Source organism: Nipponia nippon, unplaced genomic scaffold (assembly GCF_047370975.1).
Source record: "Nipponia nippon isolate SJK-2023a ecotype South Korea unplaced genomic scaffold, ASM4737097v1 scaffold_23, whole genome shotgun sequence".
Classification (NCBI taxonomy): domain Eukaryota; kingdom Metazoa; phylum Chordata; class Aves; order Pelecaniformes; family Threskiornithidae; genus Nipponia; species Nipponia nippon.
The window spans coordinates 4,967,267-4,979,422 of NW_028262340.1; the positions used below are offsets into that span (position 1 = coordinate 4,967,267).

Here is a 12,156-nt window from a genome sequence, read left to right on the forward strand (position 1 = left end):
CTGACCCTAATACATAGCAGACATGAAAATAAGATGAGATACAATGTCCTATACAAAATGCTGTAACAACAAAGAAAGGACACAGGTGGAGCTCCAACCAAGTCTGACCATTTCAAATATACGAAGCTGATTGCACGAAATATCTATTAACGAGGGGAAAACTAGGTTTTCTGCAGTGCTTTCATACCACTACTCCTAATGGAAGCTTTCCAGCTGAAGGCTGTCTCCTCCTGTACCTACAGCAATGGCTTTTAGTCACTAGCTTACGATCACAGTACCCAAGTGAATTAAGTTGGGGAACCTTTCTGATTAACCAATGCTGCAATGTATCTCAATATTAACTGCGGATAAACACACCCATAGGAGCAGATTCTTGCTAACTGAAATGATTCAACAGCCAGTATTACAATAAAAAAAGGTAACTGCCTACAGCTATACCATATTTATGCTGCCCTGAAGAACAGGGGTTGCTGCCAAATGGCTCACAAAGTACTGTGACCGCTAATGGCTGGCCCACTTCATAGCACCTGGTCACAACCAAACTGAAGAGAACCTGGAAAAGGCTCTGTAGCTGTCTCTCAGATGTCTGTGAGAACTTGCACACAGGTCTCCATAGCATAATGCTCGGATTTTAAGCTACATGGAGACTATATTTACTGCAGTAGGTCCCTCTGTTACTTAAAAATTTCAGTATCAGTATAATTTACAAGACAATTTTCACCTTCTTACCTGTTCACCCTCCGAGGACACTTATCTGGTTTGATATCCACCTCATAGAGGTAGACATCAATCTTTGGGATTTCAACTTGGAAGCAGTTGGCCAGCAGTTTAATGGGTTTGCCCATGGTGCCATAGCCGGGACGTCTGGGCACCATGAGCAGGGGCTGTGCCCCGACGGGTCCTGTGAAAGAAAAAAATATCACAGATTAGAAGATAAGCACAACAGACAAGCTGTGTTGCAAAGGTACTCCTTGCTTACATTTCAGCAGTTTAAAGATACATAAGGCTCCTTGCATTTGCAGGTACACATACTTGTCTCCCGTTGAGACTACTAATGTACTCGCCTTTTTCAGTCTTAAGCAATTCCCTGAACCAACTCACAGGATGAGCGGGCAGGCACCAGAGCCAGCATGCTGGAAGAAGGGAAAATTATCTGTATCAAACAGCACACATCAAACAGCAGGCTAACCTATTAAGTTCCAAATGAACACTTGCCCATTTTTCCTCCATGAGCCTCCACCCACACCTAGACTGTTTTCTTACTGATGAGTTTCAGCTTCTGTGATTAGCATGAATTAAATCAGGACATTCCTAAAACAAGAAAAAAAAGTGTGCTTTTCCTTGTAACACTTCACTATTGGGGAAAGCTTGTCTGCCGTTAAAACACAAGAAGTTGTACAAGTCTTTTCCGAACATCCTAGTAATAACAAAGGTGCCGCAGAATACAAAAATATGGAAGCGGTTCTGGACTGAGGTATGTGGTTTGCGATAAACTCTTAATTTCATTGCCATTATTAGCTTAGTCTTGGAAGACGGATTATTCTTGAACTTTGCTGGCTGAAAACGGATGAAGAATAAAACCATTACCTCCTGTTTAACTGCACCGATAAAGCAGATTGGCCAGAAGAGGAAAGACTCAGATTAAGACACAGGATTGTAAAACACTTGATTACTTATACAGTAGAGAAGAATACCCATAGCTGCTCAGAGAAACCATCAAAATCTGCAGTAAGAAATAGGTATTTTGAAAGTCAGCTAAAAACACCTGTCTCGTAATATGTTACATACCCATCTGGTTATCTCTTTAATTTACTTTGCATCATTTAGATGAGAATCCTCAGCTCAAGATCTGGGTTACTGGCGCCTTACAAAACCAAACACAGTAGTAAACATAGTCCACTTGCAAGAATTTCTACTGGTATTTCCACTTAAAAAGATCTCTTTCCAGTCAAGAAACAACAAAACCAACATGCTTTGTAGCCCGAGTTTTAAAAAATTACTCATTGTACAAATGTCATGATTTACAGAGCATTCGATTAAGTTAGTTAAAAGTTCTCCCCTCTACTCCTACTCAGTGACGCAGATAGCAATTCCAGCCCACTCATTTTCACAGAAGAGTTAAAATGTCAAGTGCTGGTAAAAATGCCTTATTTGCCTTTTGATTAATCTCCACCATTCCTGGAAAAAATTGCATTATCTTGAAGGAAACCGTGTACTGAGAATAGGTGAACATCAAAGCTAAGTTCCACTGTAACATTTGCCTGGCTCTACCCAGAAAGCTACCAAAAAATTCTGAGTGGGCTTGGCTTCGAGCCATAAGATAAAACAAAAACATAAAACAAGAAGCATCATTTAAAACACCCTCACAGCCTATGCTTATGCAAAACTTGTTCCAAGCATCTGTTCTCTTCAACTTTTTCTTCATTTTAATACTGTCACACGAGTAAAAGCAGCTCTACAATTTACTCCAGCTATATTTTCAGAATATAAGCACATGCAAAAAGTTACTACTAAAAGTTTGAGTGACATAAACGACTCAATAGCTTATTTTAATATTACAAAGATATACATGCCATAGTTTATATTTAGCTCATATCTGCAGGAAATGCTAACAAAACTGCTGAAATAAAGATAGCATTAAAAAGGTTGATACAGTCTGGTCTGTCCTGTCTCCCCCCACCCCATTTGTTAAAATCATGTGAAATGTAAAAACAGCTGCTAAAATCTGTAAGCACAGAAGAAACAGTCAGCGTGAAGACAATCTTCATGAAGGTTAGGTGAAGAAGTTGAAGTACATGGAACAGGGAAATACAGCACGGCTGAAATCTTTGTCACCATCTCCTCTGGAAGTTGCACTAAGTTGAACTTTTTAACTGAGCACTCAGCTGCTGAAGAAGAGATAAACCCCTTACAGGAATGCTATCCCGTTATTTACCCCTTTGCTTAGATTAACAGAATCCTAGTGATCAACTGCACAGAGGCAAAAACCCAAAACAGAGAAATGATAGTCTTATTAATATGAGGCAGGGTGCACTTCAAAATCCTGGGTCATAAAAGAAATGCTCTGCCCAAAGCCAAGTATGCAAGCAGGCCTCCAACCTCTGCTCCCTGGAAAACGGTGAACAAAACAAGAAAATACCAGTTGTTAGACAAAGGCTTTCTTTAGCCTCGCTTGTTCAGCTGTGCCACACACGGCTCCGCAGGAAACAGCTCACCCTGGAAGAGGTTAGAACTCAGATTTTGGCAAAGAGGAATTAAGTGACCAACAAGTGAATAAGAACTGCAGGTCTACACACTATTCGCGAATAATGTTTAAAAATTCAGCTGATTTTGCTATCATTTTGTGCGATACACATGCTCCCTTGGACAAGTTAACTTAAAAACATGAGTATGTTGTAATTCAATTCTGCTATCACTGTCCAAATACACTAGCACCCACTCGGAATATCCTGCTTTCAAAATACACTAAATTGCCAGATTGCATGTTGTGAAAGTCTGTGTCACTGGCTTCAAACCTGTGACTCAAAACCCAATAAAACATAAATAACAAGCGACGCTCTCTGAGGACAGCTACTGCTCCCGTATCATATCAATGACTCACTCAACCTCATGCCTAAGTCCTGTGTCAAGCTAATGGAAATAAACACACGAACCAAAAATACTAAAAGTAGCATTATTCTAAATAGCACAGAATGACTATGATTGGCAGACCAGTTCCTTCATGTTATTTAAGCATTGCAAAACCGAAGTCGTTAACCTTTCAAAAATCTTTGCAAAAGCATTACTGCAGCACGGCCTGACTCCGCAGCGGATGGGGGAACCTCCAGAAGAGCAGCTCTGCACTCTTCAGCTGCCCAAAAGAGACGTTTTAGAGAAGAAACCTCTTTGTGTTTAAGAAACTATTAATACTCTGCCATTAGGGCATCAGATGTGTACATATGCCTAGTATGCTCTTAAAAATCCAAGAAAAAACATAAATCGAGTCTGTTTCGCACGCCAGAATAGTTCTCAATTCATAAAACCAGTTCAGGAAAGCCCCCAACATTGACAGTCAACTGATTTACAACACAGAACAATGAATACACAGATAGGAACTAAAACCGATGCCTCAGACAGATTCTTGGAAGGCTTTTATACAGCAAGGGAGTATGTTTCAAGAAGATAGAACATCCACCACTAAATAGTGTGAACCTTCTGAATGTACAGTTACTCATTAGAAAACATACAGGAAGAATTTGCAGAGAAAATATTTAACTAAGCATTTAGATCAGTAATAATGCAAGCTAGGAAAAAAAAAAATCTCCTCAGGGCCTAAAGGTCTATCAATTTATAAAGTACTGTTCACAGCATTTGCTGAAGTCGTTAGTTATGAACATCCTTCAGCAACGTTGAAAGACTGTTTTTCTCACAAGTGAATGCTCAGTACACAAGTGGGAGCAAAAGCCCTGACAATACACCTGCAAAACAGACAAATACTAAACCAGGGAAGGTTCATCCACTCATTTACCAACAGTGCCCAACAGCGTGGTGCGCACAGCGGCGCACAAAGACCGCCATCGCTCCCTACCATCGCTGCTGCGTTTAGAGGCAGGGACCTTGAATCCCCCTTGCATTTCACAAGGGCTTTACACCAGTATTTCCCGTGGGCACACACGGGACGTTACTGCTCCAGCCCACCATGCACGGGAACGTCAGCGGGTTACCTGTGCCTGCCGCACGAGGCTGGGGAAGACGTCAAATAACCTCCGGCCCGTAACCATGTAGCTCACTGATGAGAGATGGACGATATTTTGAAGAGCTTTGCTAACAATATTTAATCCAGTATTTCAACAAAACCCCACGAGAGATGAAAAAGGAATTGTTACTTTTAGGGCACTTAATGAGGAAACTAATATTTCAAAAAGTTTTAAAAAACTTGCTAAAATGGAATACGTGTATTCTTTATGAAATACATTCTGAAGAAAAACCTCACACCAATACTACTCTTTCAAAGCGCCAAAATTTGGACTAACATTAAAAATACATGGACAATGGAATTAATTTCAAGTGCAATTATGTGGCACCTCCGCCAACAGAACCGTTTACTCCAACAGAACTTGAAAACAGTGGAAATTTGCAGTTGTCGGTATTCAGATCCACAATTTGAAAATTCCCATTAAAGTCAGGTCATATTCCAAACCAACATGGAAGTCCCTCTAATGGTTTAAACAAGCTCTGAATCAGAATCTTCTCTTCTGTGGAATTATAGATGTTATAATAAAGATTAAACACAACAAAAATTGACTGTAATTTCTATGGCAATACAGCCAGCAGTATAGAACACATCTGGCATGCATCCAAAACACAGGCTTGAATCTACCTAGCAACCAAACGAAGCCCTAATCGGAATAAAGCCTGAACAGAAAGAGCACAAGCACAGAAACCTGCAAATACTTTCAACAAACCATTTCACGGAAAATTGAAGCTTTTGGCATGCAAGACAGTTTTACAGCATAAATCAAAATACTGATTTCCAGCAAGATGCTAATAGAAAATACAGATTTCCTTACAGAAAGAGACATCAATACCAAGCTTCCAGCAAAAAATCATCTTCTTTCCTACTGTGGCTTCAGCATTATAAAACCAAAAAATATTAAGAGATGATTACTTAATAGTTTTATTTTTGTTTATACAACAGTTCTAAATCTCTAATTGAATGGGTGACTGAACAGCCTTAAACACACGATAGAGGGCTTAACAGGTAAAATATTATTTAAACTCTGGCTCGGTAACACAAGGCAGATTTGTCTAACAGATCCTATCCTCAGGCTGGAGTCTGCACACGGGAGAAAGCTCTCCACGGAGCGGGAGAGGATGGAAGGATAAAAAAAGATTCCCTTTCAGAGGGCCCCTGGCCTCTGCTTCGACTCAGAGGCCCAGCCTGTGGAGCTCAAAGAAAATCCTATCACTACCAAAAAATAAGTTAATTCTAGATTAAAAAAATAGATTGGAAAGATTATATTTAAATGTTGGTTTCAATAATCGAGCTCCTTATGCCAGAAATCATGAATTGCCTTATTTCTGTAGCTGCAGCCTCACTGGGTGGCATTACATTATTTATGAGTAACGCAATCCACATTTTCTAAACATTCCTACTCTCAATTTAGGCCTTTTTTTTTTTTTAAAAAGATTTCAGATAATAAGTCATGTTAAAACTCATCAAAAGCCAACATTTTGATGCCATACTTAGTGACAGCCAACTGCACAAGTAAATACTAGTGTGCTAACTTGTTCTATCCTAACGAAGTTACAGAAAATACAGCGAAGCGTTTTGGAAGCGTTTACGAGATAATAAATGCTTCTGAACCATTAAAAAATCTGATCATAAAGAACTTTAATCTCAAAAAAGCAGCTTATACGCATATTGTAAAGTAAATACCTAACTACTCTAGGAGAAGAGAACACGATAACCCACACAAGCACAGCAATACTTTTCCCTGGAAGGTATTTCCACAGACCAAAATCAGGAAGGTAAACCGACACGATCTTTATTGTTGTGTGTAGACAGACCACGTTTCGCCACCAAAAGAAACCTTTACCAGCATGTACTGGCATTTACACTAAAGAACCCACTTTATAAGAAAGCACACAATTCTTAATGGTCTCCTTTTTATTTTCCTGGTTTCACATTTACTGTTTTGAAAACTACGTAATTCCCCCCCACCTCACTAACTCCGAATTGCTGGTATGAAGAGCGTGAAACGTGCTGTCCATCTACCTGCTATTTAGGTTTCAAATTTAAGATGCAAGTAGTTCCCCTTTTTTTTACTGTCTGAAAAATATCTAAGAGCAGAACAGCAAGGTAGCAAGGTCTAAGACACACGGTCATATTACTCAATTTCGACCCACGCTACCAGTAAGCCCTTTGCAGAATAAAATACGGTTTTCATGGTCACTAAACAAAAGTTTTACTAAAATTTACTTTACGTCCTAGCAAGTTTTGCATGTGAACACAACAAAGAAGCAATAAATTCATGACGAATCTAATAATTTTCAGAAAAATGCATTAGAGCACCAAGAAAGGAGAAACTATGACTGAAGAACGTTAAGAACAAAACCAACTTGTATCCAACTATGAGCTTTTCCTGAATTAAGAGGTAAATGCTTTGCATGACAGTTCAGTTATACAGTCTAGTCCAACACGAGAGAAAAATTGCTTCAGTTATCAAGATATCGCTGATCACTTGGCAAGTCACTCTGCTTGCTGCTACTTCTCACTCCAAATTCAAAACAAGTCTTAGGACTATCAGCTGTGTTTTCAGACTATCCAGTAAGATTGCAAAACATCAACTGCAAGCTCACTCGGAGCTCTTCACTGTAGGAATCAGCTGGAGCTAGATATACAGTGGGAGACGGCACTTCGATAAGAGTATCGTTTAAACACATACCAGATGTGTCGAAAGGCATATAAGCCATAGATTCCTGTCATTTCTTTAAATTTATACTGGAAATTAGCTCAAGAAATATCCCGACACCTTTACCACTGAGAAAGTAAAGCTATGAGGATGAAAGAATTTGTAAAGATGCTGTTGCGAGTCAAACAGCTTCCACCGCAGCTCCAGAGGAAAAGTCCCACTGTAACTCCCATCACACGTGTTCTGGAATAGAATAACTTTTGAAGGCACTTATGATTCATTCCCCTTCCCTCCTCTACCCCACCCACAAAAATGTAACTTTTAATGGTCCTCCCAAATCACTACTCTTAACACAGAAAGAGAAGAGCAAATTCTCAGAATTTTATCTGCCCAAAGTTTGTACAGAAAAGCAAACAGAAGATTAAAGATGTCTGTAGTGCTTCATTAAAAACATACCATACTAGAGTCAAGAAAACCCAATTTGACACTTAACACAAAAAGCTGTGAACTCTGAAGGAACAATTTATGAAACGTAAATGAAGACATACACAGCACTCTGATTCGACTCAATTATACCACAGAGCATCCTCGGTAGCGCTGTTTTAATATACCTGCCTCGTGGAAGTTTTCTTAACGCTCTCCTGGTGGAAGTGTGATGCATGACACTGAGTTCAGTCTTTTACCAAGAGCTGCTTTTATTTTGCTTCACCTTTTTATAATGAGCATTTTATTGCTGTTCCTCAGTTTACTTGATTTCACCATAACCTGCACCCTGAACAGCTGACTTCACAGCCACCTTCTACTTTAAACTATGTTCAAATTATTTGGACTAGAAAAGGCATACTTTCTAGATTTCATAGGCTAAGCCTATCACGCAAATAGGAAGACACCTACAGCACTGCTTCACCTAAAATGTCCTAGCACACGCTTTCCTCCTTTACTCCAGGTATGCTCACAATCCTACCTTTGTCTCCCCACTCTGCTTATCGTATCCCGTATTTTCCCTTCACACGCAGAAAAGGAAGCACGTTTCAATGTCCTTATTCCTTTAATGACAGAACTTTAACCCCTATTTGCTCCGCCAAGGATGGTTTGTGTCCTCCTGTACCAGTACTGGTTTCTGATGGCCAGAAGGTTCCCCAAAACACGAAAGTTAACGTCGCACTTAACGCTCCCCTCATTACACAGCAGTTGTGCAAAGAAACATCCATCGTGCTGAACACAGCACTTAGCGGGCTGAGCCCATCAGGAGCACTGCTAACAGCACGCGTTGCTGAAATCTAACATATTACAGCCTAACAACAGCTAAACTCGTACCAAAGAAAAATTATAAGGTTTACATGCTACTCTTGCAAACCTGTTTCTTATTATGAGACAACTAGAATTATACCAGGTTATAATTAAAGTTTATTTAACACATACAGATTATCAGCATACCATCTGAATTCCACCAGATTGCTAAAATCCAGCATCTTCCCAAAATGGTTTCAACTCCACCATATACCTCATTAAGCAAGGACATAGCTTAGGTGGCAAGTTTTTCCAGCCAAATCCGTCATTAACTTAAATCTCCACATAAGCCACAAAGGTATCTACACACAAAGAGATGAAAACGCATATTTTGCACTGACACCTTCAGCCTCATGCCCATGTTTTCACTAGCCGTGGCACCTCCTGAAGTGACAGAAATGGAACTCCGAGTGGTTTCGACGTTCCCTTTGCCATCCAGCTACGTCACAAACTAAACACAGCCCAAATCTGAACTCTCCTTCCACTTTTCTGTCAGAAGATAAATTCTCTTCAAAAACTGCAGTAGAAGTTCCCTCTCCAACTCTCAAGATACATTTCAAACACACTTTATAAATACTAAGCACATGCTTCCAATGTAAAAGGATGAAATGACTGAAGGCAAACATGGAAAGATCTTGGGCTGGTTGTTGTGCAGCTCCCAAAGGCACGTGCAAGTAGCCTTAAAATTCTGGAGTGCGGCAACTAGCTGCACAACGGCTCCACATCTCATATTTGCCCGGCAGAAGATGCTGAAACGGGCCCTTATCGGTAACTGCCTGTTCCGTAGGTAAAGCTCCCGCTTTCGAGGCGGTATCTCCAAGACATCGTCACAGTTACAAGATTATGCAAGCTGGCCTACAGCCGCTGCCTGGGAAACACTAGTTATGAAATACAAAAAATTAATTCTTTGCTGTCTTCGGCGGCGGAGAAGGGGCAGCAGAGCAGGACACGGTGCCGGGCTCGCCCCGCTCACCGGAGCTGCCCCGCCAGCGCTCCCCCCGCCCGGCCGGCGGGGCACAGCTCCTCCCCGCCCGCTTCACCCACGAGGCGAACCCGCACGGCCCGGACCCCCCGCTCCCGCCCTCGGCACCAGCCGCTCCGCCGGGGCGGGGGCCGGGGGGCGCAAGGCGCGGTGAAGCCCCGCTCCGGGCGAGGGGCGGCGGGGGCGCGGGGCAGGGCCGGCGCCCGTTCCCCCCCACCCCGCCGCAGGGCCCGCGGCCGAGCCCCTCCGGGCCGCCCCGCCGCCGCCGCCCGCGCTCACCTGCGCTGCCGATTTCCATTCATGGAGCTGGGCGCAGCCGCTCGGGGCTGCGGGCTCCGCCGCTCAACCGGGCCCGGCGGCCGGCTCGGGGCTACGCTGGGCTGCGCTGGGCGGCGGCCCGCCCCGCTCCCCGCAGAGCCGCGGCCCGGCGCCTCGCCTCGGCCGCCTGCAGCTCCGCTCCCGTCCCGTCCCCTCAGGCGGCGGCGGCGGCGCGCGGCGACCGGAGACCCCCGGGCGGAAGTTGCGTGGCCGCCCGCAGCCCCGGCTCGCGCTGCCGCTCCTGCCCCGCCGCGCGCGCCCCAACCGCCGGAAGTCCCGCCCCCGCACGCCGGGCCGCGCGCGCCCCCTTCCGGGGGGCGGAGCTTCCGAGGGGGCGCGCGCGCGCGAGCGCGAGGGAGGGAGAGAGGCGGGACCGGAAGCGGCCGGTGCCGCGCGGCCGAGGCGCGAGCCGGCGCAGTTGCTCGGCAACGTGGGCGGGGGGCGGGAAGGCGGCGAGAGCGGCGGGAGCCACCTCAGGGCCGGGGCGGGAGCGGGACGGCGGGAGCGGGACGGCGGGAGCGGGACGAGCCCTCGGTCGTTGCCGGCTCCCGCGGGAAGAACGGGCGCTGGCCGTGCCCCAGCCCCGCAGCCGGACCCCGCCCCGCACTCGCCGCCTTCACCGCTGGGGCTGAAGACGGGCGCCCTCAGGAGTCACACGGGAAAGGCCGGGGTTGGTCACGTTCCCTTTACCTCCGGAGGAGGATGTTCAACCACAACCAGGAACCCTCACTGCCCTGTTCTTTCTCTTCCAGCCTACCGAACGCACAGTAGTTTTGCAGCGTACGACGGCTCTTAGGACATCTAGCCCGGTTCCAGATGAATTACATTGCCGGTTTTTTAATCCGCACTAAATCTACCAGAAGAAAACCCACGCCTCGGCCTTAGTCATGCTCAAGAACGTAGCACGCTGAGCATTCCCCTGTTTATAGGACGTAGGGACGCGCTGGACGGGAGCTCCGACGGCTGCTGGCACGTCCCGCACGCGCCGCCAGGAACGCTGACGGAACACGCCGGCTTCTTCCTCTGTGCTGAAAAACTCGGTAATACATGTATCGTGTATGACCGCAGCGCTGAGGTGGCTGGAGGGGATCCTGCGAAACAGCGCTGCAAGAAGACGGGGAGGGAGCTGCCGACTGCGCTGACAGGAGGGCTTGGAGGGCGAAGCGCAAAGCGAGGCGACTGTAGGCACGGCTAAAATATTAAACACTGCTGCAGAGAATGAGGGTGCACGTGTGGATATGCACCCTTCCTCCTGCAAGGCTTTAAAACAGCCTTCTCGGGGAGTGAGATGTAAAGACATCTGACAAGTGTACACTCAACTGACTAAAAAACCTGATAAATGCACATTATCCTTCGACATTCCCATAACAACCAAAGGATTGACATCAGGCTTGTGTTTATTTTTCCAATTTGCAGAGGAGCAATGAGACTCTAAGTAACTCGGGTTGATGAGAAGAATAAAGACTGTGATTCATTGGATCAGCATAAACTCAGAGCATACGTCTGCCCTTTTCTCAGTTTTTGGCAGTGTTTTTAACAATGTTTAGTACCACTTTGTTATAGATTTGGTACACAAACTGTCACCAAACAAGCAGAGGGTGAAACGAGCAAAGCAATTGTGTGCGTACGCGTGGGGAAGCGATTCAGATGTGCCAGGCTCAGTGCTGGGTCAGGCAGTGGCACCCTTATCTCGATTTCCTCTTCCCCCAAAAGATAATTTTTTTGTAAGAACAGTATATTGAGACTTGTCCCAGCAGGTTTGAACCTGCTAGTCGTTACGAGAAAACGGTGTCACCTTTCCTGGTGGTGAGAGAGGCAGCTGGGGAGGTACTGAAGAACTGGAACTTTGGGCCAGCAGACGAGGAGTTTGAGATTCATAATCCAGGTTTCACAATCATTATTAAGAACAGCCGTCCTGGAGACTGCCAGCTAAATTAGTCTTAAAAAGTGTAAATTTAGTTATCAGGTAAGCTACACAGTAAGGATTCTAAACCCATGCAAATTAAAAGTAACCACTAGAATATTTCCTTAGCTGAAATTCTGAGAGGGAAGGGGAAATGTGATCACCAAGATCAAGCAGATATGGCGGAGGGAGACATCTCTGCAGAATGCACCTACTTTAGAGGCATGCAAGCCCTTCTGTTTCTGCAGCTGAGGACGCTGTAATCAGAA

At 44.7% G+C, this 12,156-nt stretch overlaps 1 protein-coding gene across 8 annotated transcripts in view; it reads right to left on the reverse strand.

Annotated features, from left to right (window-relative positions):
• Positions 1-10,231, reverse strand: part of AGO3 (argonaute RISC catalytic component 3) — a 43,811-nt gene extending 33,580 nt beyond the window's left edge. For all 8 annotated transcript variants that reach the window (XR_015705546.1, XR_015705547.1, XR_015705545.1 and 5 more), the window contains exons 1-2: positions 9,946-10,231; positions 730-901 (exon numbers count right to left, since the gene is read on the reverse strand). Coding sequence is in view for 1 of the 8 variants with exons in the window: in XM_087761233.1 (XP_087617359.1) it covers positions 730-901; positions 9,946-9,964 (191 nt within the window). In the remaining 7 variants the exon portion in view is untranslated. The remainder of the gene's footprint in view (positions 1-729; positions 902-9,945) is intronic.
• Positions 10,232-12,156: the final 1,925 nt, after the last annotated feature.